The sequence below is a fragment of the Dama dama genome, chromosome 11 (genome assembly GCF_033118175.1).
Source record: "Dama dama isolate Ldn47 chromosome 11, ASM3311817v1, whole genome shotgun sequence".
Lineage (NCBI taxonomy): Eukaryota > Metazoa > Chordata > Mammalia > Artiodactyla > Cervidae > Dama > Dama dama.
The window spans coordinates 7953863-7977615 of NC_083691.1; the positions used below are offsets into that span (position 1 = coordinate 7953863).

The 23753-nt window shown below is 53.1% G+C and overlaps 1 protein-coding gene and 1 non-coding gene across 4 annotated transcripts in view; both read right to left on the reverse strand.

The window, feature by feature from the left end:
- Window positions 1–5: 5 nt before the first annotated feature.
- The window catches only part of DNM1 (dynamin 1), a 44698-nt gene continuing 20950 nt past the window's right edge, over window positions 6–23753 (reverse strand). The window contains exons 11-22 of one of the 3 annotated variants that reach the window (XM_061154541.1): window positions 18699–18785; window positions 15972–16042; window positions 15725–15776; window positions 13119–13232; window positions 9044–9153; window positions 8020–8131; window positions 7554–7565; window positions 6992–7162; window positions 5419–5660; window positions 4832–5047; window positions 2658–2694; window positions 6–1720 (exon numbers count right to left, since the gene is read on the reverse strand). In XM_061154541.1, the coding sequence (XP_061010524.1) occupies window positions 2673–2694; window positions 4832–5047; window positions 5419–5660; window positions 6992–7162; window positions 7554–7565; window positions 8020–8131; window positions 9044–9153; window positions 13119–13232; window positions 15725–15776; window positions 15972–16042; window positions 18699–18785 (1209 nt within the window). In that variant the 3' untranslated portion in view covers window positions 6–1720; window positions 2658–2672. The remainder of the gene's footprint in view (window positions 1721–2657; window positions 2695–4831; window positions 5048–5418; window positions 5661–6991; window positions 7163–7553; window positions 7566–8019; window positions 8132–9043; window positions 9154–13118; window positions 13233–15724; window positions 15777–15971; window positions 16043–18698; window positions 18786–23753) is intronic. The other 2 variants (XM_061154539.1, XM_061154540.1) reach the window with 2 other exon arrangements.
- On the reverse strand, window positions 17088–17194 carry LOC133065775 (U6 spliceosomal RNA). The gene has a single exon (XR_009695022.1). It is a non-coding gene; the product is annotated as a U6 spliceosomal RNA (small nuclear RNA).

A 23753-nucleotide genomic window follows, 5' to 3' on the forward strand; every position in this document is an offset into this window, starting at 1 on the left:
AGATCTTTTGAGGCCTGTCACCCATTGCTGCCTGGTGAAGCCTGGGGGACCCCAGGGGGACTCCCAAGGGGCTCTCAGGGGCCGTCCTGCCTTAATAGTGGAGTGACTCAGAAGCTGGATCTGATCTCAGGGAGGGAAAGCAGAGTGCCACAGCACCAAGTGCTGACTTCCGGCTCAAGTGTTTTCCATTCCATCACCCTGTTCCTCCACAGTGCCTGGCCGGCTCGCGCCTCTCCTCCCGGGCCCCCTGGTGGCCAGAGCAGGGTTCGCAGGATCAGCTGACTCCAGGTGCTTTCCCAGTAGGCCTCGGAAAGGATGGGGCTTTCCCCGCCCCTCAACATCTTAAAGCATTGTATCAATAGCTGGGCCCTCTCCCATCCCTCACCGCAATGTTTAAACCTTTACCTCCCCCCAAGCGCCACAGCAGCGAACACAAGGCCGCAGAGGACACGCTGTTCCCCATTGTCCAGAAATGGGTTTTATTCTCAGCCGAGAGACAGCAAGACTGGTAGCGGTCAGAGAACCATATAGCTGCCAGCACAGCACCCCCACGCCCGAGGAGGGGGTTGGGACAGGAGGAAGGCAGAGGGGGCTGGCTGTCCACAGGCCGGGCATGACACTGGGGCTCATTGGAGGTGGCACGCTTTGGAGGGGGATGTCAGGGTGACAGTGTTCCCTTGTAGTTGGGCTACAAGATTCCTCAAGGACAGCACGGTGATTGATTCCCAACACCAGAGGTGAGGCTTGGCCATAGCTATGTTTGTATATATATATGAGTATTTATAGATATTTATAGAACGGGGCAGGAGCAAGACCACAGAGGGGCACGAAGTTTCACCAACATCACGCCTGGATGTGTCAGCTCACCACTACAACAGACTAAGTCACAGGTGGAGGGGAGGCTCTGGGGGCTGGGTAGCCACTGTCAAGTCACAGAACAGCCGTCCGGGCAGGCTTGGAAAGGGAGGTCTCCGAGGAATAGGAGGGATCTGATTAGAGGTCGAAGGGGGGCCTGGGGCTCTCAGGACGGGATGGACTTGCCTGACCCGATCGGCTGGCAGTTGGAGAGAAAGCAAAGAGAGAATGGGAAAGAGAAAAGCAGGAGAGAGCTGGTAAGGCAAAGGCAGCCAAGTCCGGAGGTGGCGGGGGGAGACGAGGGCATGGGCAAGGGTTCTAGAAGAGAGGAGAGAGACGAGAAAGGGAAGGTGGAAGGGAAGAAACTGGAGATGGGCAGGGGCCAGAGCTTCACGGGGGCCTGGAGTAAAGCTGGGGGCAGCCCCCACCCCACCACTCACGCTGTTCTCTCACACACCAACCAGGCAGTGCACCCACAGCTCCAGACACATGCTCGGCCCCCTCTGACGTCCCTCTTCTCTGGCCTCCCTCCCCATGTCTTTCAACCCACTGGCCTGGGGCCATCCCTAGCCTCAGGGGGTGTGGGGCCGTGAGCCCCACGCAACAGCCCCCAGACCTGATGGAGAAAGACAGGAAAAAAAAGAACACTGTTCGAACCAGGAGGCTAAAGCTAACAGCATGGCTGGAGGGAGCACTAGAGGCCCTTCTGGGTGGGCGGAAAGCCCGTGAGTCCCTCGAAGGGACCCTGGGGAGGCAGGGAGGGCAGGCGGCCGGATGCCAGTGGCCACAGGCTTATAAGTCTAACAGGGGAGCCTCAGCTGGTCGGGGGACCGCAGGTCGTGTAGGTGAGGCTGGGCCCTTCCTGCTGGGGAAAAGCAGAAGAGCAAGAGTCAGCGCAGGTGCAGAGCGGCAGGCGGGTTCACTGGGTGAGTTTGGGGGGGGGCCCAGCCAGGGCAGAACTCAGAGAAGCCAACTTGCCCAGGTCCGCAGACACTGTCACCCCTTTGGCCAAAAAGGGTAGGTCACCCTCTAGGAGCAACAGGTCCAGGTTGGGGGGAGCCTGCGTGCTACCTAGCGTGCTCCACCTGGGGCCGAGGAGGACACTGGAGTGATGAGACTACGGAGGCTGGGGAAGGGGCTGTGAGACCTGCCTGGCCTGTGAAGTGTGCTCTGGGCTGATGGTGTGGATGGGACACCCAGGCCGTCCAAGAACATTTGACCATCAGAGCCTTCACCTCTAACTGCTGCTCAGCTGCTGGCACGCTTGAGGAGGTGGGACTTTGGACCTCCCCCGCCCTGAAACTCTTCGGGTCTGAAGAGCTCCCAAGCAGAGAGTCGGCTGCCCCCGTCCGGGCAGCAGGGCTCACTCAGGTTGGGGAAGGAGTGTGGCACCCCAGGGTGAGGTTCCAAGGCCTCTCTGCCACCTGAGTCCAGCCCTACACACCACCCTCGCCAAGCTCCCTGCTCCTGACACCGTGAACCATGAGCTCTGCGCTCTTCCTGACAGCTCCAGAGGGCACCCCGGGGGGCTGCCAGCTTGGGTGTTGAGCCTGACCCAGGACCTCCCCAGGCTCTTGCCAAGGAGCTCGTGGGCCGCGCTGAGTCCCGAGGCTCGCTGAGAAGGGAGGTGAGAGAGCCAGCTGGCAGCGAGAACAGGAAGAGGAAAGAGTAAGTCTGGAGCTGCGGAAGGGAGAGGGAGGGGGTCCTGCCTCTGAGGTCCCAGGTGCACCCTGCAGTGCGGAGCTGGTGCGGCAGGGGGCAGACACACCGTTCATGCAGCAGGCGGAGAGGCCTGTACCTACCGTGGCTGACGCTCCTCAGGGGTCACTGATAGTGATTCTGAAAGACAGCACGAAATCAACATGGCAGTTCACACGCACGGACGGGGCGGGGCCTGGGGTTGGGGGACACGCACACGCACACGCCCGGGCGTGCACACACAGGCGGTGAGGCCCCATGGCCCCGCATGCACACGCTGACACACATGCCCACAAACAACACGCATACACCGCCCCCCCAACCCCACCCAGGCCCAGCAACCTTGCTGGCCAGTGGCACGTGCAGCGTGGATCTGGGGCATGCAGCCACTGGGCACACTGAAGCACACGCAGCGCTGCGGTCACAACACAGAAGCTTGCTCGCCTGCCCGCACACAGGAGGCAATTGGCACCAGCTCCCTGCACACTTGTGCCTGGCGTGCTCAGAGGGCCACCTGCATGGCTCCAGAGGGGGCAGGCCTCGCTTTCTTAGGGTCCAGCTCTCACATCTCCACCCAAGAGCCTTATGTGGCTCCCTACTGCCCATGGCATTGAGTCCCAACAAGACAACCTCTTCAGTGGACTTTGAAGTTTCTCCAACCTGCTCCACCCCACCCAGGGCAATCTTTTTCGATTCTTCCTCATTCTATCTGCACCCTGCTCTGGCCAGCAGCTCTTAATGCATTCCACACTAAACCTTTGCCCACCTGCTGCTCCTTACCCCAAAGCACTCCTGGCTCTTCACCACCTGAACCTTATCTCAATCAACTCTGGGATCTCACTGAAGTCAAGCTGCCTTGAAGCTCCCCAGACTGCTCTCTCCCTGAGGCCATGACTTCCCATGTGTCAGTCAGACCAGAGTTGAAGGAGGTACCAAATATTACAGCTCTCATGTCACACCTCAGCACAGGCTTGGGCATCTCAAATACCTTTAGAGATCTGAACTCAGGTTGGAAGTTGGCAGAGAGTTTCTATGGCCACTTTTGCAGTTAATGTGGTATCTCTATCTATAGTCACTGTCTCCCCTGATCCCGACTCCAACCCTGGGAAGGCAGAATGTTAAATATCATTTTGTAGAAAGGAAACTGAGACCCTGGAAGGGAAAGCAACTTGCCTGAAGGCCTACTCCAGTCCAGTGTCCCTGAACACCACCATGCTGCCTGCTTTAACCCCTCCACCTTGGCCATCAGGTCATCACAGAGCAAGCCCCATATCTGCTTCATTTTAGATTCATGGATGTTAGATCCATGGCCCTCCCCTCCAGCCATCTGGAAACATAAATGGATGCTATTGGTCTGATGTGTGCTTCCTCAGAGAACAAGGCCAGTGGAAACAGGGCAGACTGAGTTAGACATCAGAGTGACCTTCCTTGAAAGAAGATCATGGGTCAAGAAGGCAAAGGCAAGAGATGACACAGAATCCTTTTCCCTGGAAATTTCTGGGAATCTGCAGCCTTTACCCAACTTCTGCCCTCACACCCACCACCTTGGTCCAGGCTGGGTGGGGCCAGAAGCAAGGAGAAGGAAGAAAACCATCAGGCTCTCCCATGGCTCCCAGACCCCTTTCCCAGCTGCTCCATGCCCTACCACATGCCTGGGTGCCATTCTTACACTCTCACACCTGTGTGCACGCCCACACACACATATCACACACCTCGCTGGTCACACAGTCACAAACTGGCCTCTTTTCCTGTGGGACAGAGGCCGGACAACCTTGAGGACAGGTCCAAAGGTTCAGGACTGGGGAAGTGGGGGCACCAGGGTAGCCCTGAGTGTAAGTGAACAAAATCTACCCATCCAGAGAGGATTTGGGTTCAGATCCTCAGACCTGAGGTAGGCTCCCTAGGGGCTGGGAGACAGCAGTAGAGGATGGAATGGAGATCGAAGGAGAGCGGCTAGAAAGGAAAGAAGGGATGCAGTGTGGGAGAGAGTGAAAAAGGAGGGAAGCGCCATGCAAGTGCTGGAAAGAAGAGGGCAGGTGGGATGAGCCCCACCGCCCCCTTCCCAGAAACGACCACCTGCGGGACTCAGCGCTCCCTGGGGGCAGGCTCCGCCAGTCCTCGGCAACACCCCCAGTGGCTCTGGCACCCACGGTCCGAGTGACTTGGACAGAGAGGCCCGGCTCTGGAGACCCAGGCCGATGCTCCAGGATCCGGCCCCACCTCCCTCCCGGCCACGCCCGCCCGGCGATCTCTGCCATCGCTTTCAGCCCCTACTCACCTGGGGACCCCGGGCGGGGCGCGGTTGGGGCGCGAGGGCACCTGGGGGGGAGGACCGAAGGGGTCAGGGGAAGCCCCCGGCCTGGAGGGCACGGGGGGCGCTCCCCCCAGGGCGGACCCAGCAGGCGGAGGCCCAGGAGCAGGGCCCCGCGACCCGGGCCGGGCTGGGGGCACGGCAGGGGCTCGGCGCTGCGGCGTGGGGCTGGACGTGGGTGACCTGCGGGCGACAGAAACAGAAGGACAAGCAGGGAAGAGATGAGCTGCTCCGCCCCACACCAAGGCCCCGCCCCCAGCCTGGTGCCGACCACGCCCATGCGCGCAAGCCCCGTCCCTCTCGGCCCTGGGTTCTCTCGGGTGTTTAAGCCCGCCCCCCGCCAGAGGCTCTAACTTCCCTGCTCCACCCTGCCCGGCAGCCAGCACTCCACGGCAAGCCCCGCCCCGCGACAAGCCCCGCCCTCTCTAAGCCCCGCCCCTCGCTCCAGGTGGGAGCCATTCCGGTGACGCGGGCGCGCCACTGCCCGGTCCCGGCCCTCCTCCCGCGGGCCCCGGGCTGGGGGGCTTTGGGGCCGTGGGAGCCGGCCCTGGTACCTGCGTCCGGTCGGTACGCTCTGCACCTGCAGCCAGGAGTCGTCCACAGGCGGGGGCATGGGCGTGCTGACAGTGGTCGTGTTGATGTCGCCGATGATGCTGAGCGCCTCTTTCAGTGCGTGGTACATGCGCAGCATCTCGTCGCGCCGCTGCGCCTGCTCGGCCGACTCCTCCATCAGTGTGTTCTGGTCCCCGCACGAATACAGGTTGGCCAGCAGCTCCGAGAAGATGAATTCCTTGGTCTGCGAGTGGGCAAAGAGAGGAGAGACTTGGACACCGAGGCCTGTACCAACCAATTTGCCCTCCCCTCCCCGGCCCTTCTGGGAATCGGAGCTCGGGTATGGGACTCTGCCACTGCCTAAACTTAGAGATCTCCCTTGCTTCTCCCCCTCCCCCACTTGCCCTTTTTCTCAGATGATCCAGAGAAGAAAAGTGAACTGTTCAGGTCATAGATCTAGGAGGAACACCCAGGGGCTATTAATATCAGGCAACAGGACTGATTACTCAGCTTTATTCAGCCTCAGTTTCCACATCTGTAAAATGAGGTGAATGAGTACTAAGTTGCTTCAGTCGTATCTGACTCTTGGCGACCCCATGGACTGTAGCCCACCAGGTTCTTCTGTCCATGGGATTCTCCCGGCAAGAATACTGGAGTGGATGGACACGCCCTCCTCCAGGGCGAAGCAAACCTGCGTCTCTTATGTCTCCTACATTGGCAGGCAGGTTCTTTACCACTAACGCCACCTGGGAAGCCCAAAATGGGTAGTTACACCCTTTCCAAAGACTTGTATGTCTTTGGAAATACATACCAAAGGAATGTATTTTGGTATGTACAAAATAAGGACCAAAATAAGGAAGATGACAGTTTAAAGTGTTCCGAGCCCTTGAGTACCAGGTGTGAATGTGTGCCAGGACTGGGTGAAATACAAGTCTGTGTCTAGGAGGTGGGTTAATGTTCTTAAAAATGTTACCTGGTCCAGGCTCTGGAATATTTGTGGAGAGAATATCTGTGGAGGTTTTTTATACCATTGGCTTGTGTCTCATTTATTTGTTATTTAAATATACGTTGAGCACCTATTACATGCTAGGCACTGTGTTGTTATGCACTTTATACTGACTTAATTCTCAATTCTATTACTATCCATATTTTACAAATGAGGAAACAGAGGCTCAGAGAGGGTAGTTGTTTGCTTAGAATCACCCAGGGAATTTGTGGCAAACCCAGGATTTCAACACAGTTCTAATTCCCCTAGGGCCATGCTTTTTCATTAAGCTACAAGTGGAAGTGGTTCTGGGGGGTAAGTATTTCAAAACATGGTCTGGGAGTTCTTAAAAGATGCAGATTCTGAGCCCTTCCTGGAAAAATTTAAGCATGTCTGGAACAATTTGGTTGTGTGAATCTACAGAGTAATATGTGAAGCTCACACGACGTTTCTATTGGACAGCTCTGGCTTGGACCCCTGCCTCCCTCCCCAGATTCAGTCCCACGTGGCTGGCCTGTGCCTACCCAAGGCCAAGCTGGCCACCCTTTCCCTGGTCCTCCTACTGCCCCCCCACTTGGTGGTGAACCCACGTTGTTGATCATGAGATGCATGATCGTCTTGGGCATGAGGTCCCGGACAGTCTTGTTGACGATGGCCATGTATGAATCCACCAAGTTCCGGATGGTCTCCACCTGCCGCTCCAGCTGTGGGTCCATGGAGTGCATGAAGCTGTCCGAGCCATTCTCCTCCGTCTCACTGGCCTGCCGTTGAGAACAGAGGGCATCAGGGTGGCTGGGCCCTCAAAGCCAGGTTTGAGGCATCCCCAGGGTCCCAGCCCCTTCAAGGATGGCTAGAACGCTAGAGTACAGAGAGAAGCAGCTGGCCTATATACAAAGACACCGGCTCCCCCATAGCTCTGGGTCTCTAGGCCCGAGTGCCCACCCTAGTGCCTCTCAGGACCCCATACTCTCATTCAGCCTCATCTTGGCTCTGACTCTAGTACCTAGAATTTGCCTTACTTTTCCAGTCCGTAAATTAGGAAAAGGATATGAAAAGGACATCTCCAAGGTATCTTCCAGATTCTAAAGACCTGACCAGATCTGGCCCTAGGCTAGAGATGCCTGGCAGACGGTGAGGGAGGGGCACACTCACTTTCTCTTTGTCCTGGGAGGCCCATACCAAAGCCACAGAGGTCACCACACCAGCATTGCCACCACCGCCGCCGCCACCAGTGAGCGTAGCCGAAGCAGATAGAGGAAAGAGGAGGGACTGAGTAAGCAATCTGGGCACTGCACCCAAGTCGAAGGCAACTATCGACTTTGTCACAGTGAAAGAGGGGAAAAAGGCGAGGGCAGTCACAAGAAACAACCATCATATGAAAGGGATACAGGAAATGCCATCTGCAGCAGAGAAAGGGTCATGTAAAATGGCATTGGAGAAGGATGGGAGGAAGGCTTAACTCTGATCCCACCCCGGGGCAGGTAGGGGGAGGATCTCTGCTATTTCTGAGCCCAATATCTCGAAAATATGGCACAACTTGACATCACTGAGGGTGGCTCCCCCACAGGACCCCTTATTTTAAGCAGCTTGCCCCTCCCTTACCTCCCCTGCCACTCACCCCAACACGCTCAGGGTACACGCCAGCCCTTAGAAAGGAGGCCTTCCAGCTATCCACCTCCTCCTGTGTCTCGCAGGCCAGCTCCAGCTGCCGATAATCCTTGTAGACATTCCTGCAAGGTGGGGCCGGTGGTGAGGGGAGACAGGGCAAAGCCCCTTCACCTTGGTAGTTAAGGGCACACGTGGACAGGGGTCATCATGCCTGCAGGGCCAGTCCTGGCTTTCTTATTTCCCAGCTGCAAGTCCCTTCCTCTCTCCCAGCCTCAGTTTTCTCATCTGGGAGATGGGTTAATAATAACAATTCCTGGGACTTCCCTGGTGGTCCAGTGGCTAAGACTCCATGCTCCCCATACAAGGGGCCCAAGTTCAATCCCTGGTCAGGAAACAAGATCCCACAGCCCGCAACTAGAGAACTTGCATGCCACAAGATCGGAGATCCTGTGTGCTGCAACTAAGACCCAGCACAGCCAAATAAATTAATAAAAATTTTAAAATAGGAACAATTCCTGCCTTTTAGGGTCATTGTGAGAATGAGTGACATGAGCAGTGAAATGAGCAGTAAAATAGTCTATTAGAAAGGGACTGAGCCCTCATCAAAGGGGCACCCATGACAGTGTAGTCCCTGGTTTAGATCTCAAGCCCCACTTCCCCCTCCCTGTCTTTCCCCTCTTGGCAGCTGTATTGAATCCACATCTCTGAGTGGGAGAAAGCCATTAGAGTCAGCCCTGGGTTGGGAAGGGAGAGGCCTGGTCCTGCCAGTATCTTACCCAGGGCAGTTACTAACCAAGTGCTTGCAGAAGGGGAGGAAGGAGGGAAGGAGAGACAGGCGGGGAGAGGGAGGGAGGTCAGGTGGGAAGGAGAAAGGAAATGGGGGCGGGGAGCACAGGCCAGGGAGGAGATCTTGACAAGAGTCTAGCACAGAGTAGAAACTCAACAAATGTTTGTCAAACGAATGACTTGCTGGGGGGCTTGGGGTAGGTGCCTCTCCCTTCTGGATCTGTGGGCCCGTGGGGGCAGGTGGGCACCTCTGTTCCGTGTTGAAGAGGGCAAAGATGTGCTTGCTGGACATGAAGCCCTTCTCCACGTCCCGCAACTTCAGGTTATCCACGGAGAGCATGTACTTCTTCTCTTTCTCCTGAGGGAGAGCAAGGAGTGATGGTGAGTTTGGTGCTGTACTCTGCCCCCTGTCACTCCATAAGGATGCTCTGCTCTGGGGTGAGCGGTTGGGGTGGGCACCTGGGACTAGGCACCACCAGCCCCCTATAACTGCGCAGGCGCTATCTGGTGAGAGCCTGGCCCCAGAGCCCTGGGCCTGCTGGACACCTTGGCTCAAGCCCTTCCCACCACCTCCGCATCCGTGCCAGAGCTCAAGAGCCCGGGGTGGCGAGGCTGAGCTTGGCTCCCACATCCCGCCCCAAGCAAGCCCTGGATACAAGCCAGGCCAGCCCCAGCCAGGGACCCCCACACTCGGCCTCTCTTGCCCCCGGCCTGGCCGATGGGGCCTGCGTTGGATAAGACTCTGACTTCATTTCCTGACTGGAGAGACAGGGAAAGGGGGGGCGCCACCAGGGCCTGGCGTCTTCAAAGGGCTGGCTCAGCCCCCTCCCCACAGCCACCCATGTGTTAGCAATCAGACAGACACACAGCACAAGCCTAGAGGTGGTGAGTGTGTGCAATGTGTGGGGTTGTGTTTGTGCAAATCCATGCCCGCCAGAGCACGTGCCCTCTCACCATTGTCCCTGTGCCCGTGTGTCCTTGTGTGTGCATGAGGGTGCCTGAGGAGGTGCCAGTCCGACCATGTGGGTGAGCATGTTTGTATGAGTGCACAGTTTTTTAGGTGTGCACGGCAATTATAAATATCTGTGTGTTTGCACAGATGTGCCTCTGGGACACGTACATATAGTTTACATAACGGGCTGAACCTGGTTTATCTGTATCATCTGGGAGGAGCTATGCTTATCTGTGGGTGGCATGTGGGTGCCAGGCCTATGTGCACATGAGTCTGTAGGCTGCTCTGTCCTACAGTCAGTGGGGAGGAGCTCCGGGGTCTTCAGAGGAGGTACCCAGGGATGGGGCTCTGGGAGGAAAGGAAGGGTGTCTGCTGCCTGTACCCCTTAGCCCACTGGAGACTCCACCGGGCCCATGCCCTCGGGTGGGGCCGGGTGTTGGTGTGGGTTTGGAGGACTCCGGGCCTCGCCCAGGATCTTGGGCGGCGGGGTCGGGGTGGGGGTGGGTGGCAGGGCTGGGTTTAGGAGGACCCTGCTCCCCATGGCCCTGGTGTCATCCTACCCACCTCCCTCTGCCCACCCCCATCCACCACCCCCCCGCCGGGCCCATCCAGCCACATAAAGCCCTCTTTATGCCAGGCGGGTGGCCGGGAGCCCCAGAGGGCGGCTGGGGGAGGAGAGGAGGAAGTCACACACACGGCCAGGGAACATCTGGAAGCATTCGAGGGAGGCCCCGCCGCCACCCGCCCTGGGGTTGGACCCAGTGAGGAGCAGCCTCCTCCTTCCTGCAGGCCGGCCCCCTCCCCAGGCCCCTCCTTCCCAGCCACAGCTCCCGCTCGCCCCTGCCACGTCAAAGGAGGCAGAAGGGGAGTCGGAGCAGAGAGGGGACCCCGGGCTGGTTGGGCTGGGCTGGGGGGCCTTGCATCTCCGGGACACGGGGCCGAACTCACACCCGACGGACAGACACTGCTGCCTGGATGGATCGTGGGACCCCTCCACTCCGTCTACCCAGTGTTTAGACTATCTGTTCAGGACTCCCAAATTGTACAGTAGTCTGCACATTGGTTAGGCTGGGCTGGGTTAGACCCTCGGCGCCGCCGCTGGAGACCTGGACGGACCCCCGCCCGCCATCCCACAGCCGGAGCCTGGAGCCGGGACAGGGGGCTTGGGGGGCACAGGGTGGAGGCTGGGAGGAGGCACCGAGGGCGGTGGGGGTGGGGGGTGCCAGGCTGCTGCGGGATGGGGTGGGGGTGCTGATGGGTGGTCGCGGGAGACTGAGAAGATGGGGGGTCAGTGAGGGCTGGGCTGTGGGTGACCGACTGTCTGCCCAGAGGGCCACCCAAGTCCCGAAGAGCAGATGGCTGGTGGCTGGGTGGAGAAGGGGGACAGATCAGCCTCCCCCCCCCCCATCCGGACCACCTCCGTGACCCCAGCGGTTTTAGTGCAAAAAAACAAAAAAAATCCACTCACATCCAACACACACAGGCACCCTCACCTCAGCACCAACACCCACCCCCACTCAGAAACATACATTCCCGCATTCAATTTTTAAATCGCACATCCAATGTCCCACGCACACACACAAGTGTGCACACACACACAAGCTCACACAGACACACACTCACACCCACGCACAATGGAACTCTGGTCCTCTCCCATCCTTACATCCCCAGTACATACAATACATATTCTCAAGCGTGCCACACGCACGTCCTCGCTCCTGGAGCCCACTCGCCACACATACACACCGGTGCTTACACACTGAGCACGACACACATGGTCTGCCCCCAAACACACACGCAGACCCTCACATACCAAACACGCCCTGACGCTTATAACCCAAACACTCTCCTGTCAAACACCCACTCGCCATGTCCACCCGGCCCCCACCTCCCAGCACTCTCTGCCCACCCCACTCCCAACCCCACAGACAGTGCCAGCATCACACATGACTCAACTCAGATGTACACACAAAGCTCCCAAAAGACACCCCCATGTACACACGTACAAGGCCGGGGGGCCCCTCTCAGATATAACTTCTTCCTCCCCCACAGTGTAGCCAGTCACTGGCCCTCAGCCCAGCTCACAGTGTCCCCCGGCCCTGTGTAAGGAACCGCAGCACAGGGGCACCAGGAATTGTGGGGGCCAGCAGTCGGCACCCCCCATCCACCGCATGTCTAGGCAGCCTCCCTGGGCGGCAGAGCAGGAAGCGACCCCCACCCCCCACGTGCCCCGCCACCTCACACTCCATCCCTTCAAGGGGCCCCGGGCTCTGGGAGAGGCCAGGGTTGGGGTAATGAGGTCCAGATGGCTTGGCGCCCCCGCCAGTGACGACAGAGGGGGCCCGCCCAAAGTGGGGAGGGGGGCCCTGCCGGGACAACTCAGAGGGGGGCAGGGATCACCAAGGGGGGCTTGGAGACCAAAACCGCAGGCCACCACCCCAAGCTCTGCTTCCCGCTGTCCTTCAGTGGCCCCCTCAGGAAGAAGAGGGTCCCTTCCCCCACTCCTTGGCCAGCTGGAGTTCATTACCACAAGCCCCCCGTCGCCCCCCCCAACTCCATCCCAGCCTTCCCTGCTCTCTCTGGTCACCTCTGGAATCCAGATGTGGAAGCCAAATAGACTGGTTCTTAAAGGAGACCAACAGCCGGGGAGGGAAGTGGCAGGGGGGTCTATGCCTGGTGGGCAGGGAGAGGTTTGGTGTGGCGCCTCTGTGGGCCCCATTGGTCTTGGACCCTCTGGCTGGAGGTACCCTGGGCATCTTGCTCGGACTGCAGGGCCTGGGGGACTGGGGTGCAGGGGTTAACAGTGTCTGGCAGCTGGACTGTGTGTGTCATGGGCCTGTGGGGGCCACAGAGGAGCAGGCACGCCCTGGAGCAAGAAAACAGGAAGGCTGAAGGCCTGGTGGGGTCAGAGAGGGACGCTCAGCACCCCTGCTCACCCTCTCTAGGGCGCTCAGCCCCCACGCTCCCCCATCTGGCCAAGCCATCTTTCCCATCCCGCCTGGATGAGCCCCCAGAATTGCCTGCTTACAGTCCTTACTTCCCGCTTCCACTCAGAACTCTTTGATGGGATTTTTAAATACCCCTGTTGGGAGACTTCCCTGGTGGTCCAGTGGTTAAGAATCTGCCTTCCAAGGCAGGGTACATGGGTTTGATCCCTGGTTGGGGAACCAAGATTCCACATGCCCTGGGGCAACTAAGTCCTTGCACTGCAACTAAGTACTGGACACAACCAAAAATAAGTCAATCAATCAATGAAATAGATATTAAATACGCCAATCTGGTGGTCCAGTCCACTCTAAGCCTGTGGTAGGATCTAAACCTGACTCTGGCCACCAGACAAACCCCTTGATGACAAATGTCCCTTTACTTACCTCGTCATCCTTATACCAGGACAGATTCTCGGCAGTCAGCACAAACCAATACTCCTTGGAGCCTCCCTTCATGATGCCAATATTGTTGATGGTCAGCCAGCCCTTCCGGATGACCTGGAAGGTGGTGGTGGGGGGGGACAGGAAGTCAGTGGACAGAGGCCAAGATTCCCCATGGAAGATGGTGTAGGCAAAGAGAGACACTCAAAAGGCCACCCCTCCCTCAGCTCTTGGAGGCCTGGCTGGTCAGGGAGGGTGGGGGCCAGACCTGCCCTGTTTTGAACCACAAATGAACAGAGTAGAAGACAGAGGTCAGTTCAGGATAAAGAGCCTCTGACAGTCGGAGCCATCTGAGTAGGCAACTGGTGGCCTTGGTAGGGGATGAGCTCCCCAGCGCTAAAAACTGTGCAAGCTGAGTTTAGGTGGCTGAATGGGCAACATGACCCAGAGTGTATCTTCTCAGCTTAAGAGTCAGCTTATTCAAAGACTTGTCTCAGGGACTTTGCACATGCTGATGTTGACTCTGCCTAGAAAGCACTTCCTGTTTGCCTGGCAAATCCAACTCCATTCTCTGGGCATAGGCTCAGAATTCACATTCTCAGACAGGCTCTCCCTGGCTCCCAGGATAATCAGAACCCATATTATAATCTTTCATCACTCCCTGACGTTTTCTTCTATGATGATGACTGGGATTTTGAATCTGTGTGTGTGTGTGTGTGTGTGATTACTAGTTGATGTCAGTCTGCCTTGCTAAACTGTGAACTCTCTCCCCTACTGGTGTATCCTAGTACTTGGCAGTGTGCTCCGCAGACAGTGAGTAAGTGATCAATAAATACTTGTGGCATGAATACATGAAGGCTGCCACAGTGGGGTTCTAGGAGTTTTTGTCTCCAGGTCTCAGAAAAGGGGGGCAGTGGTAGAGTGGGAGGCGGGGGTGGGGGGTGCTGAGCACAAATTGCCTAGACTCCTGTTCCCTGGGAAAACCCAGAATAATGGGCAAAGTTCTCTTTTCACAGCAGGAAACAGCTGGCCCTGGGACCGTCCTGAGCCACTGACACAGATCCGGGCCTGTGGATTCTGCTCCAAAGGCAGGGCCATCGACTAGACCCTGGTGGTGGGCCAGACTGAGGGGATGAGGGAGCTGCTTCCACTCCCTCCCCCAAGCCCTGGCTGCCCTGGCTTCCCCCCTGAGCATCCAGAGAAGACAAAGGAGACTGAGGCTAGCAGGAAAGCCCTCTGGGGTCAAGCCTGCTTCTGAGGCTCTCAAAAGCCTGCCCCGCTCTCAGCCCTCCTGTTCCATCTCTGGCTTCCCTGAGAAGCCTGTGGAGAACCCGAGTCACACAGCAGACCACAGATAATAGCTACCTTAGTGGTTAGCAGGGACAAAGAGCCAGGCGCCCCCTTGAGCCTTCTCCCACTCTATCCCCATCTGGAGAGGACCCCCTTGGCGTCTTGTCACTGTCTTTGGAATTGAGTCTGAATACCATACCCTGGCCCTCCATCTCCAGCATCTGACCAGCAGACCTCTGTGCCCTGCTCCTGCCTTGACTCCCAGCCTTTGTGCTCCCTCAGCCACCGCAGCTCTGCCCTGCTCCCTGCTCATCCAAAACCCCTTTCCAGAGCCTGGGTGCCGGGAACCTCCTGTTCCCCCTGGGGCCTGACTGCAAGCCCAGCCTACAAGGGGTCTGCTGAATCGAATTGCTCTGGGATACTGCATGAACTCCTTCCTTCTAATGAGCACCTACTGGGTGCCAGGCACTGTGTTGGGGACTAAGGATTTACTGGTAAACAAGACAGACCCAGCCCTTCCCCTTAGAGGGCTCAAGAGGGAAATGATATGATGTCAGTAAGCACACAAACACCTAGATTATCACAAAGACACTATGGCCTCTGGAAAAGCTCAGACTCTATGGCTATGGGTACAACTGGGGCTGAGAAGTGATGTTTCAGCAGAGATCTGAAGGACAGAGCAGGTGAGGAGGCCCCAGTCTCCTGACATTTCATTCATCTCTTTCCTCAACTCTCTGGTAGGGATGCCAGCTTAAAAACATTCTCTCTCATCCATCCATCCATCCATCCATCGCACAGATATTAAAGAGCTCCTACTCAATGCCAGGTCTCTGCCAAACATTCTGGCCCATTCCAGCCCATGTGGTCTCCCTCTGGATGAAGGAGATGCTTAGCTCATGCACACCAAAGGACAGATTGGTAGGACTCTGTGTGTGGCTAAGTCTTGCCTCTGGCCTGAGTGCCTGTGCGGACACCCATGTGTTGCTGTGTGCAAGCAGCTCAAACCAAAAGGTGTCTTCTTGACCCCTGAGCATCCCTGCTACAAATGGGTCCCCTCCTCCCCCTCACTATACAAACCAAGAGCCCCAGTCCTGGTACTCACCAGAATCTCATCCTGCAAAGAGGTAACCATAGCAACCACGAGAGGCATCGGGAGAGAGGAGAGAGGGTTACTGAGGCCGAGTGGGAGGCTTGTGGCTGGCATCTGACAGGCTCCCTGGCCCCTGTGGGACCCTTCCCCTTGGGGGAGGGGGCTCTCAGAGCTTGGCGTCCATCTGGCACCCTCCATCCCTCCGGCTGGGGCACTGGAGTTCACTCACCTGGTTCCCTGAAGCCTTCTTCTTGTTCATCTGGTTGCTTCTCTGCTGAGCACTAATAAGGAGAGAAGGGAGAGTCCCAGAACCTCTCTCCAGAGGCCCAGCTTCATTGCTACTGTTCAGTGGGCACCAGACCCAGAAGCTTGCCTCAGCAGGCCTGGGCCCTACACACACACACACACACACACACACACACACACACACACAGAGTCACACAAAGTGTCACCTTCTCTGACCAAGGAGCACTCACTTGGCAAAGCCTATGAAGTCCTCATGGTTGGTATTCATGTAAGCCAGCTCAATATCGATGAGGAGCATGACCTTCAAGGATACACAGGTCAGCAGGTAAATGGAAAAGATACCATAGAGTTTTAAAATGCATGAACAGCTGGGAGACGCATACTTGCAGCATATAAAGAATCCATAAGAAATAAATCTATAAACCATAATAAACAAAGATATCCATAATAGTATCCATAATAAATAAAGAGTTCCTAGAAATCAATAAATGGAAGACAAGAAACACAAACTAAAATAGTCAAAGAACCTGAATGGGTGATCCATAGAAGAAATGCAGATAATCAATAAGGATATGTAAAAAATGCTCCCTCTTGCTCACAAAGAAATGTAAGTTAAAATGAGACCCTTTTTGACCTCTCAAATAAATAATAAATATTGGGACCAATGTGGGCACAACTGTAGGAAGACATACCATAGATGGAAGTATAAATGTGTATCACCTTCTTGGAGGGCAGTTTGACAATATATGACATTATTTTTTTTTTCCACTGTTCAATTGACAATCCTTTATTATTAAACTTAGGTAAGAGTCCAAAATCAGCCAGTGTAGATGGGTGAAAAACTAGGCTAAAATAGCAAAAACTGCAGTTTTATTTGGCAAAGGCCTAAACTATGCAGAGAAATTCATGGGAAAGTGAGATCCCATTTGATACCATGACGGAAAACAGCAGCCACTATCTCACATGACCACCAGCCTGGGTGCGTCAGCAACACAGACAGAGCCACCCATCCCATCCTCTGATCTGCCAGCTCACTTATAAAAAATGACCATGAATTCTTCAATGAAAAAGTCAGCCAAATATTAAGTTTTCTTTCAAAAGCAATAAAATCACAAAAATCAGCTAAGATTTGAAATTTAGGGTAAGCTAGTACAATTTCCTGCTTTTTAATGTATACATATTTTAGATTTGACAATCTTTTCCACATATAGTCAGATAGGTTTATAGAAGCATTTCAACATATCAAATTAAAAAGCTGTTAATTCATACATTTTATGACTTCAATTAATTATTAAAATGTTTAGACTTCAGTGCTGCTAATGACACTAAATTCAATGCCACGTTCGAAAAATATGGAACGCTTCACGAATTTGCATGTCATCCTTGCGCAGGGGCCATGCTAATCTTCTCTGTATCGTTCCAATTTTAGTATATGTGCTGCCGAAACGAGCACTATATGACAACATTAAAATGCATATACTTGGGACTTCCCCAGTGGTCTAGTGGTTAAGAATCCACCTTCCAATGCAGGGGATGCGGGTTTGATCTCTGGTCAGGGAACTAAGATCCCACATGCTGTGGGGCAACTAAAGCCTGTGTGTCTTAACTACTGTGCCCACGTGCCATCGAGCTCATGCTCCACAACAAGGGAAGCCCGTGCGTGCCACAGCGAAGACCCAGCACAACCAAAATTAAAATTGAAAAAAGTGAGTGACTGAGGACAGCACCATTGTGGAGAAGGAGTGTATAAGGATGAGGCTGGGGACTGGGAGCCAGAAGTGGGTATAGACGGAAGGATGACAGGGAGATGGACAAGGAAAAAGGACTCACCTGTGAGCTCTGTGAGAGCTGTAAGGGGGCCTGCTTACTTCTGTTCCTCTCAACCCAGAGGAGCACTCAGTGAACATGCCTCTTATTGAATGAATGAATGAATGAGTATTTGATAGATGACTACATAAAAGGAAGGGAGGGTGCCTATGCGGGGGTGTATGGTGACCCAGAGAAACAGGAAATAGAGAGAGAGGTCCAAAGAGGGATGACCAGAGTATAGAAAGTTGAGAAGCAGATGGTGGGATTGTAAAATGGAACAGCTTCTGTAGAAATCTCTATGGCAGATCCTCAAAAAATTAAACATAGAATTACCATATGATTCAGCGACTCCATTTCTGGGAATAAACTCCAAAGAATTGAAAGCAAGGTCTCAAAGAGATATTTGTGCACCCGTGTTCATAGCAGCATTATTCACAATAGCCCAAATGTGGGGTGAAAAAAAACAACTCAAATGGATAAGCAAAATGTGATCTACCCATACAATGGAATATGATTCAGCCTTAAAAAGGAGAGTTATCCTGACACTTGCTACAACATGGATGAACCTTGAGAACATTATGCTAAGTGAAGCAGGCCAGACACAAAATGACAGTTGTTGTTTGCTTCCATTTATATGCGGTACCGAGACTTGTCAAATTCATAGAAACAGAAAGGAGAATGGTGGTTGCCAGGGGCTGGGAAGAGGGTGGGATGGGAGTCATTGTTCTTTTTTTTTGCTGTGCCATGCAGCATGAAGGATCTTGGTTTCCCAACCGGGAATCAAACCTGTGCCCCCTGCATTGGGAGCGCAGAGTCTACATCACTGGACTGCCAGGGAGTGTTTAAGGTGGAGGCGGGCAGAGTTTCATTTTAGGAAGATGAAAAAGTTCTGGAGATAGACAGTGGTGATGGTTGCAATCTGAATGTCCTTAATACCACTAAACTGTATAATTTGAAGTGGGTAAAACAGTGAAATTTATGTGTATTTTTTTCTCACAATAAAAGAGAGTAAGAGAGACGCATAAAGTTAATGTGGGGAGAGAAAGTGTAAGAGAGACAGACAGAAGAGACTAACTGGGAAGAAGGAGGTGAGCCCAGGGGCAGGAGTTCAGGGCCGGGGAAGAGCGGGCAGTGCCAAGTGGGCTCACCTGCTCCTTGGTGCGACCCTCGCGCTCCCGGATGTGGGTGGTCACAATACGCTCCATCTCCTCCCGCAGCCGGGGGTATTGCTGGAGCTGAGAAAGGGTGGCAGGGGAGAGAGCCAGGTACACAGGGGGCATGGGCAGGGGGCGCCCAAAGTCCACCAGAATCCAGGGTGGGGTGGGAGGGACACACAGAATGCCCAAGACTTGGGGGCCCAGGAAGCTGATGGCACCAAGCCACGGCCACCCCTTTCCCTCAGTCGTGGGTTCCAAATGGCAATTCAAGGGTCTTCCCGGGTCCGGGCCCTCTTTACTAGCCTACCTGGGCAACTTCATGGGGGCTGGTAGTTCCCATGAGCACAAGTGCCTTGGAAATCAGCCTGCTCCTCGGCAGCCATCTTGCTGGCAGCCATCTTGGAAACAGACCTATTCGATTGAGGCCTTTGCTTGGGGGCACAGTTAGCTCCCCAAACGTTCACTCATCCTCAGGGCTACCCTTTGCCTTCTCAAAGGCTTGCAGGCACACTCAGGTGGGGAACCAGGCAGGTAACAGCCTGCAGATTACTATCTGGGGAGAATCTGGGGAGGGCAGGGCCCAAGGTGCCAGCTGGCCTCCTGAGTCAGGCTGGGGACAGGCACTGCTCCTTGTGAGAGCTGGGGGAGGGAGGCAGGGGAAAACCAACGGTCACACGAGGGACATGCAGGAGGCACAGGCATGCGTGGGGGGGTGGGGCGGCATGCGGAGTTGGGGGGGGCAGCAGCATGAGCAGTACCCTGCGGGGGGCCTGGTTGGGCCCCAGGCCCTCATGGTAGAATCCACCCAACTCTGCTTCCCTTTGCATGCCTTGGCCTGGCACTACCACCCCCCAGACACATTTGTCTGGCTCCGAGCTGGCTGGCCAGCCTGCCTGTGTCTGCCCCACTCCTTTGGGGCAGAAGTTCAGCAGCACCCTTCTCCTGCTCCTAGTCTTTAATCAACTGAGGCCAAAGGGGAAGTTGTTCCAAATCCTTGGCCTATGAACTCTGTCCCCAGCTCAGCCAGGCTCTGGACAAAACCCAGATGGACTCCCCCTTCAAGATTCTGTTGAATGTCACCTCTTCCAGAAAGTCCACCATGATAACCTCTATGTCCCCTCCCCGACCCCCCGCAACACACACCCTCTTCCCTCACCAAACTGGACTATAATTGCCCTGAAGGCAGAGGCAGGGCTGGGCACACCATGGTGCTCCAAGAGGGCAATGTTGAAGGAATGAGTGAATGAATGAAGGATGGATGTCTCTGCCCTCCTTGCCAGGGTGAGCAGACATGGGCTTCTTTGCCCTGTGGCTCATGAACCAGCAACTCCTCAGAGAGGGGGACTCACTGCGCTGCTGAGGATGGGAGTCTACTCCCAGGGACCTGCTCCTCTGCCGGGTGGGGCTTAGGCTGGGCAAAACTAGACCCACACCTTGTCCCTCTTCCTAGGGTTGGCTAAGGTCTCTCAGGCAGATCCCCCTATGTGGGAAGAGAGTTGAAGGTTAGTGTGCCTGGGTCATAAGTAGGGATTCTGAGGGCAAGATGGAGGCCAAGGAGATGGGGTGAGGTCTTTAGGAGAGGCAGGAGGGTGGGGAAGAAAGCAGCGTCTTGGATGCCAGCCCAGGAGAAGCAGCCTTGAGAGATGCCACATCCCCCCAACTGTCCCATGACTGTGCCAAGGGTGTGGCTCATGTGGCCAAGCTCAGGGGACCTGGGAGAGAGGCAGCCTGAGACCAGGGGCTTAAAAACAAATGCTGGCTGGAGGGGTCCAGTGGACCCTGCTGCCCCACAAAGCTCAAGGATGCGCTATCATTCCTTTTCGAGACTGAGTCACGGCCACCAGAAAAGCCTCCTCTGAGATGGTCCCAAGTGCTCCCTCCCAGGGTAGGGTTGGGGTAGAGACAGCGAGGGAGGGGGAGGGAGCAATTTGCCAAAGAGCATGACCAGTTCTCCCACTAACCTCCTGGATGCTACAGTTGTCAAGTTTTCCACGTGTCACAAGTGACAGGGCAGCCTCAGCCCCTTTGAGCAGTTTTGTTCCCTTTGAGCATCTTTTTCCATTTTGGCTGCCTCTGAGCATTTCCAGGACTTTCAGCCAGTTTGTAAAATGGATCTTTTCTCTCTCAGTTCTTGGCTAAATGGGGCAGTCAGCCTGGAGCCCACTGTTTAGGAGTCAGGAAGGCAGGCCATGGAGCCATACGGCTCTGGGTTCAAAGCCAGCCCCCTGCCCTGCTGACTGTCCTTGGAAAAGTGATTGGACCCCTCTGAGCCTCAGTTTTCCCATGTGTGAAATGGGGTTAATAATAGCACCTTCCCTCTTGGCATTGTTGAGAGGACTGAGCAGCACAGCCTGTGCTGAACTCCAGATTTCATCCAGAGATGAAAACTCCAAGCCCAGCAGGGCTAGGAATCATTAGAAGGGGTTTGCTAAATTTGGAAGACTTAGGGAGGAAAAATAAAGATGAAGATGGGTAAATTTCACTATGTAAACCAAAAACCTACTATGCATTAAATCAACAAAAGGCAATTTTTAAAATAAATAATTTATAAGCTTTCCTCTCCGAAGTTTTTATTGGTCAGTTGTCTGCTTACAAAAACTTATCAACTCACTACAAGAAATCTGAATATGACTAAAGTTTGTGAAGTAGAACTGGAAAAATTCCTATGCCCTCTCAAAATAATGGTTAGTAACTATGCCTTTGGAACTTTATAATTTACATAAGTTATTATATTGTATTTTATTTTTTGTATATTTATCATTTATATATATTACTTTCCCCCTAAATTCTATACATTATTTTCTGAAACCTGCTTTTTCCCTCACAGTACATTGTGGAAGGACATATGAATGGAAATAAATATCCCTTGCCCGTTTAACAACTATAGTCTTTCATTGTATAATACTATAATCAATATCCTCTTGATGGACATCTGGGTTGTTTCCAACATATTACCATTTATCCTAATTACTGCTTTTTTGGAATGCAATTCAGCAATGTTTCACAATTTTTATATCTAGTAATCAGTCTTCTAGGAATCTGTCCTAAGGAAATAATCCTAGAGAAAGAAAAATAAAATTCTTTATACACAAAGATGTTCATTGCCAGGGTATTTATAATACTGAAAAACAGGAAAGAATTTACATGTTCATCAATAGGAAAATGGTTAAGTAAACCATGACATTAATAAATCTATTCAATAGAGTATCATGCAATCATTAAAAATGCTCACATAGACTTTGTAATAACACCCACCAAAATGTATGTTATTGAGAGAAAAGGCAGGATACTAATAAATTCACAGTGTGAATACCTAATAATGTACATAAGTATATGTACAGAAAAAATAGTTTGGAAGAATAAATTGGTGAAAACTTTCTGGAGGGCAAATCTTGCAGAAGTTACCAAAAACGTGAATGCTTACATCCATTGACTAGCCAGTTCTATACTAGAAATTTGCTCGAAAGAAACAACAGGATAAATGCTGCAAATACATTGATAAAGCTGTTCACTGCAGCACTGTTTGTAACAGGGAAAGCAAAAAGTTGAGATAACCTGTGTCTGACAATAAGATACTGAATATGTAAATCATGTCATATTTCTACAGTGGAATACAATACAGTTGTCCAAGGGCATAGTCTTTATGTAGCTACTGCAAGGATTTCAGTTCATGCTATTCAGTAAAAAAGAAGAGTTCAGGGATCAGTGTGGTCAGTGTGATGTCTCTTTGGTTAAAACTGGTGAATACTGGTAATTAGTTAGGGAAGGAGTGCCGCCAGCAGTTCTTATCTCTAGGGTTGTGGGGTTATAGGGGCTTTTGCACTCTCTGTGCAGTTTGAATATTTTGGTAACAATCATATATGATCAGAATGAAATCAATACTGCTAATTTCATTTTTTTTAAAGGAGCATGCATGTGGCAGTCTGGATGAGAGGGGAGTTTATATATGTACGGCTGAGTTGCTGTGCTATGCACCTGAAACTATCACAACATTGTTAATTGGCTATACTCCAATATAAAATTTAAAAGTTGAAAAAATAAATAAAATAGTTAAATTTAAATAAATAAAAGAGGAGTGTATTCACAGAAAATGTACGAAAATCTCAATGTGGTTTTCTTGAAAGGGAGGGTTGTTGCCTCCTTTTTATTCTTAGGGGTTTTCCAAATTTTCTCTATTTGAGAATGTATCACTTTCATTGGGAAAAACCAAAATTAAAAAAAAAAATTAGATATATATTGTCTTCTTTTGTAAAGAGATTTGAAGCAGCTTAAAATAAATGCGTGGGACTTCCCTGGTGGTCTAATTGTTAAGGCTTCATACCTCCATGTCAGGGAGCTTGGGTTTGATCCATGTTTGGGGAACTAAGATCCCACATGCATGGTGCAGCCAAAAATTAAAAACAAAAACAAAAACAAAAAAAAACACAAAAAACCTCAGTATTTTTTAGTTTAACAAGAGTTAAGATCATATTGCTTAGTAGTCATGATGTTGTGGGACCATGATTTAGATATCATGATATATACTCTACAGTAGAGAATCCAGCTCAGATTTGATTCCACCTGGATCAGGCACTGAGTGGACACTAATTTGCTTAATCCATTCTCATCTGGCACAAAAGTGAACAAAAGTGAGACAGGATTGTGAAAGGGGCACACAGGACTAATTGTGTACAAGCCACAAAAGCCGTGATACCTTACTTGAGACATGAAGTGAAGGCAGAAATTCCCCCACCTCCCAGCGTAGGAGCTTTCTCAAACACAAGCAAGGCTGGACTTATGCAGGCCTCTGGGAAGGACTGCTTTAGATGAACTGGTGAAAAATCCTCCAAATGCCCCAAAGTAGACAAATAGGAAAAAGGCATCTGAAAGGTCAGACTACTCAAAAGAGGCTGATCCTGGCAAATGTGTATGGATTGCAATCAAGGGAGTAATCCAATATGCTTTTAGGCAAGTTAGTTTTGAGGGACTGGGATGGCTCCCCTGGCCCAGGAGGCCCTGATCCAAGACCTCTTCCCCTGGTCTCTGTAAATCTGAATCCCACTCTGC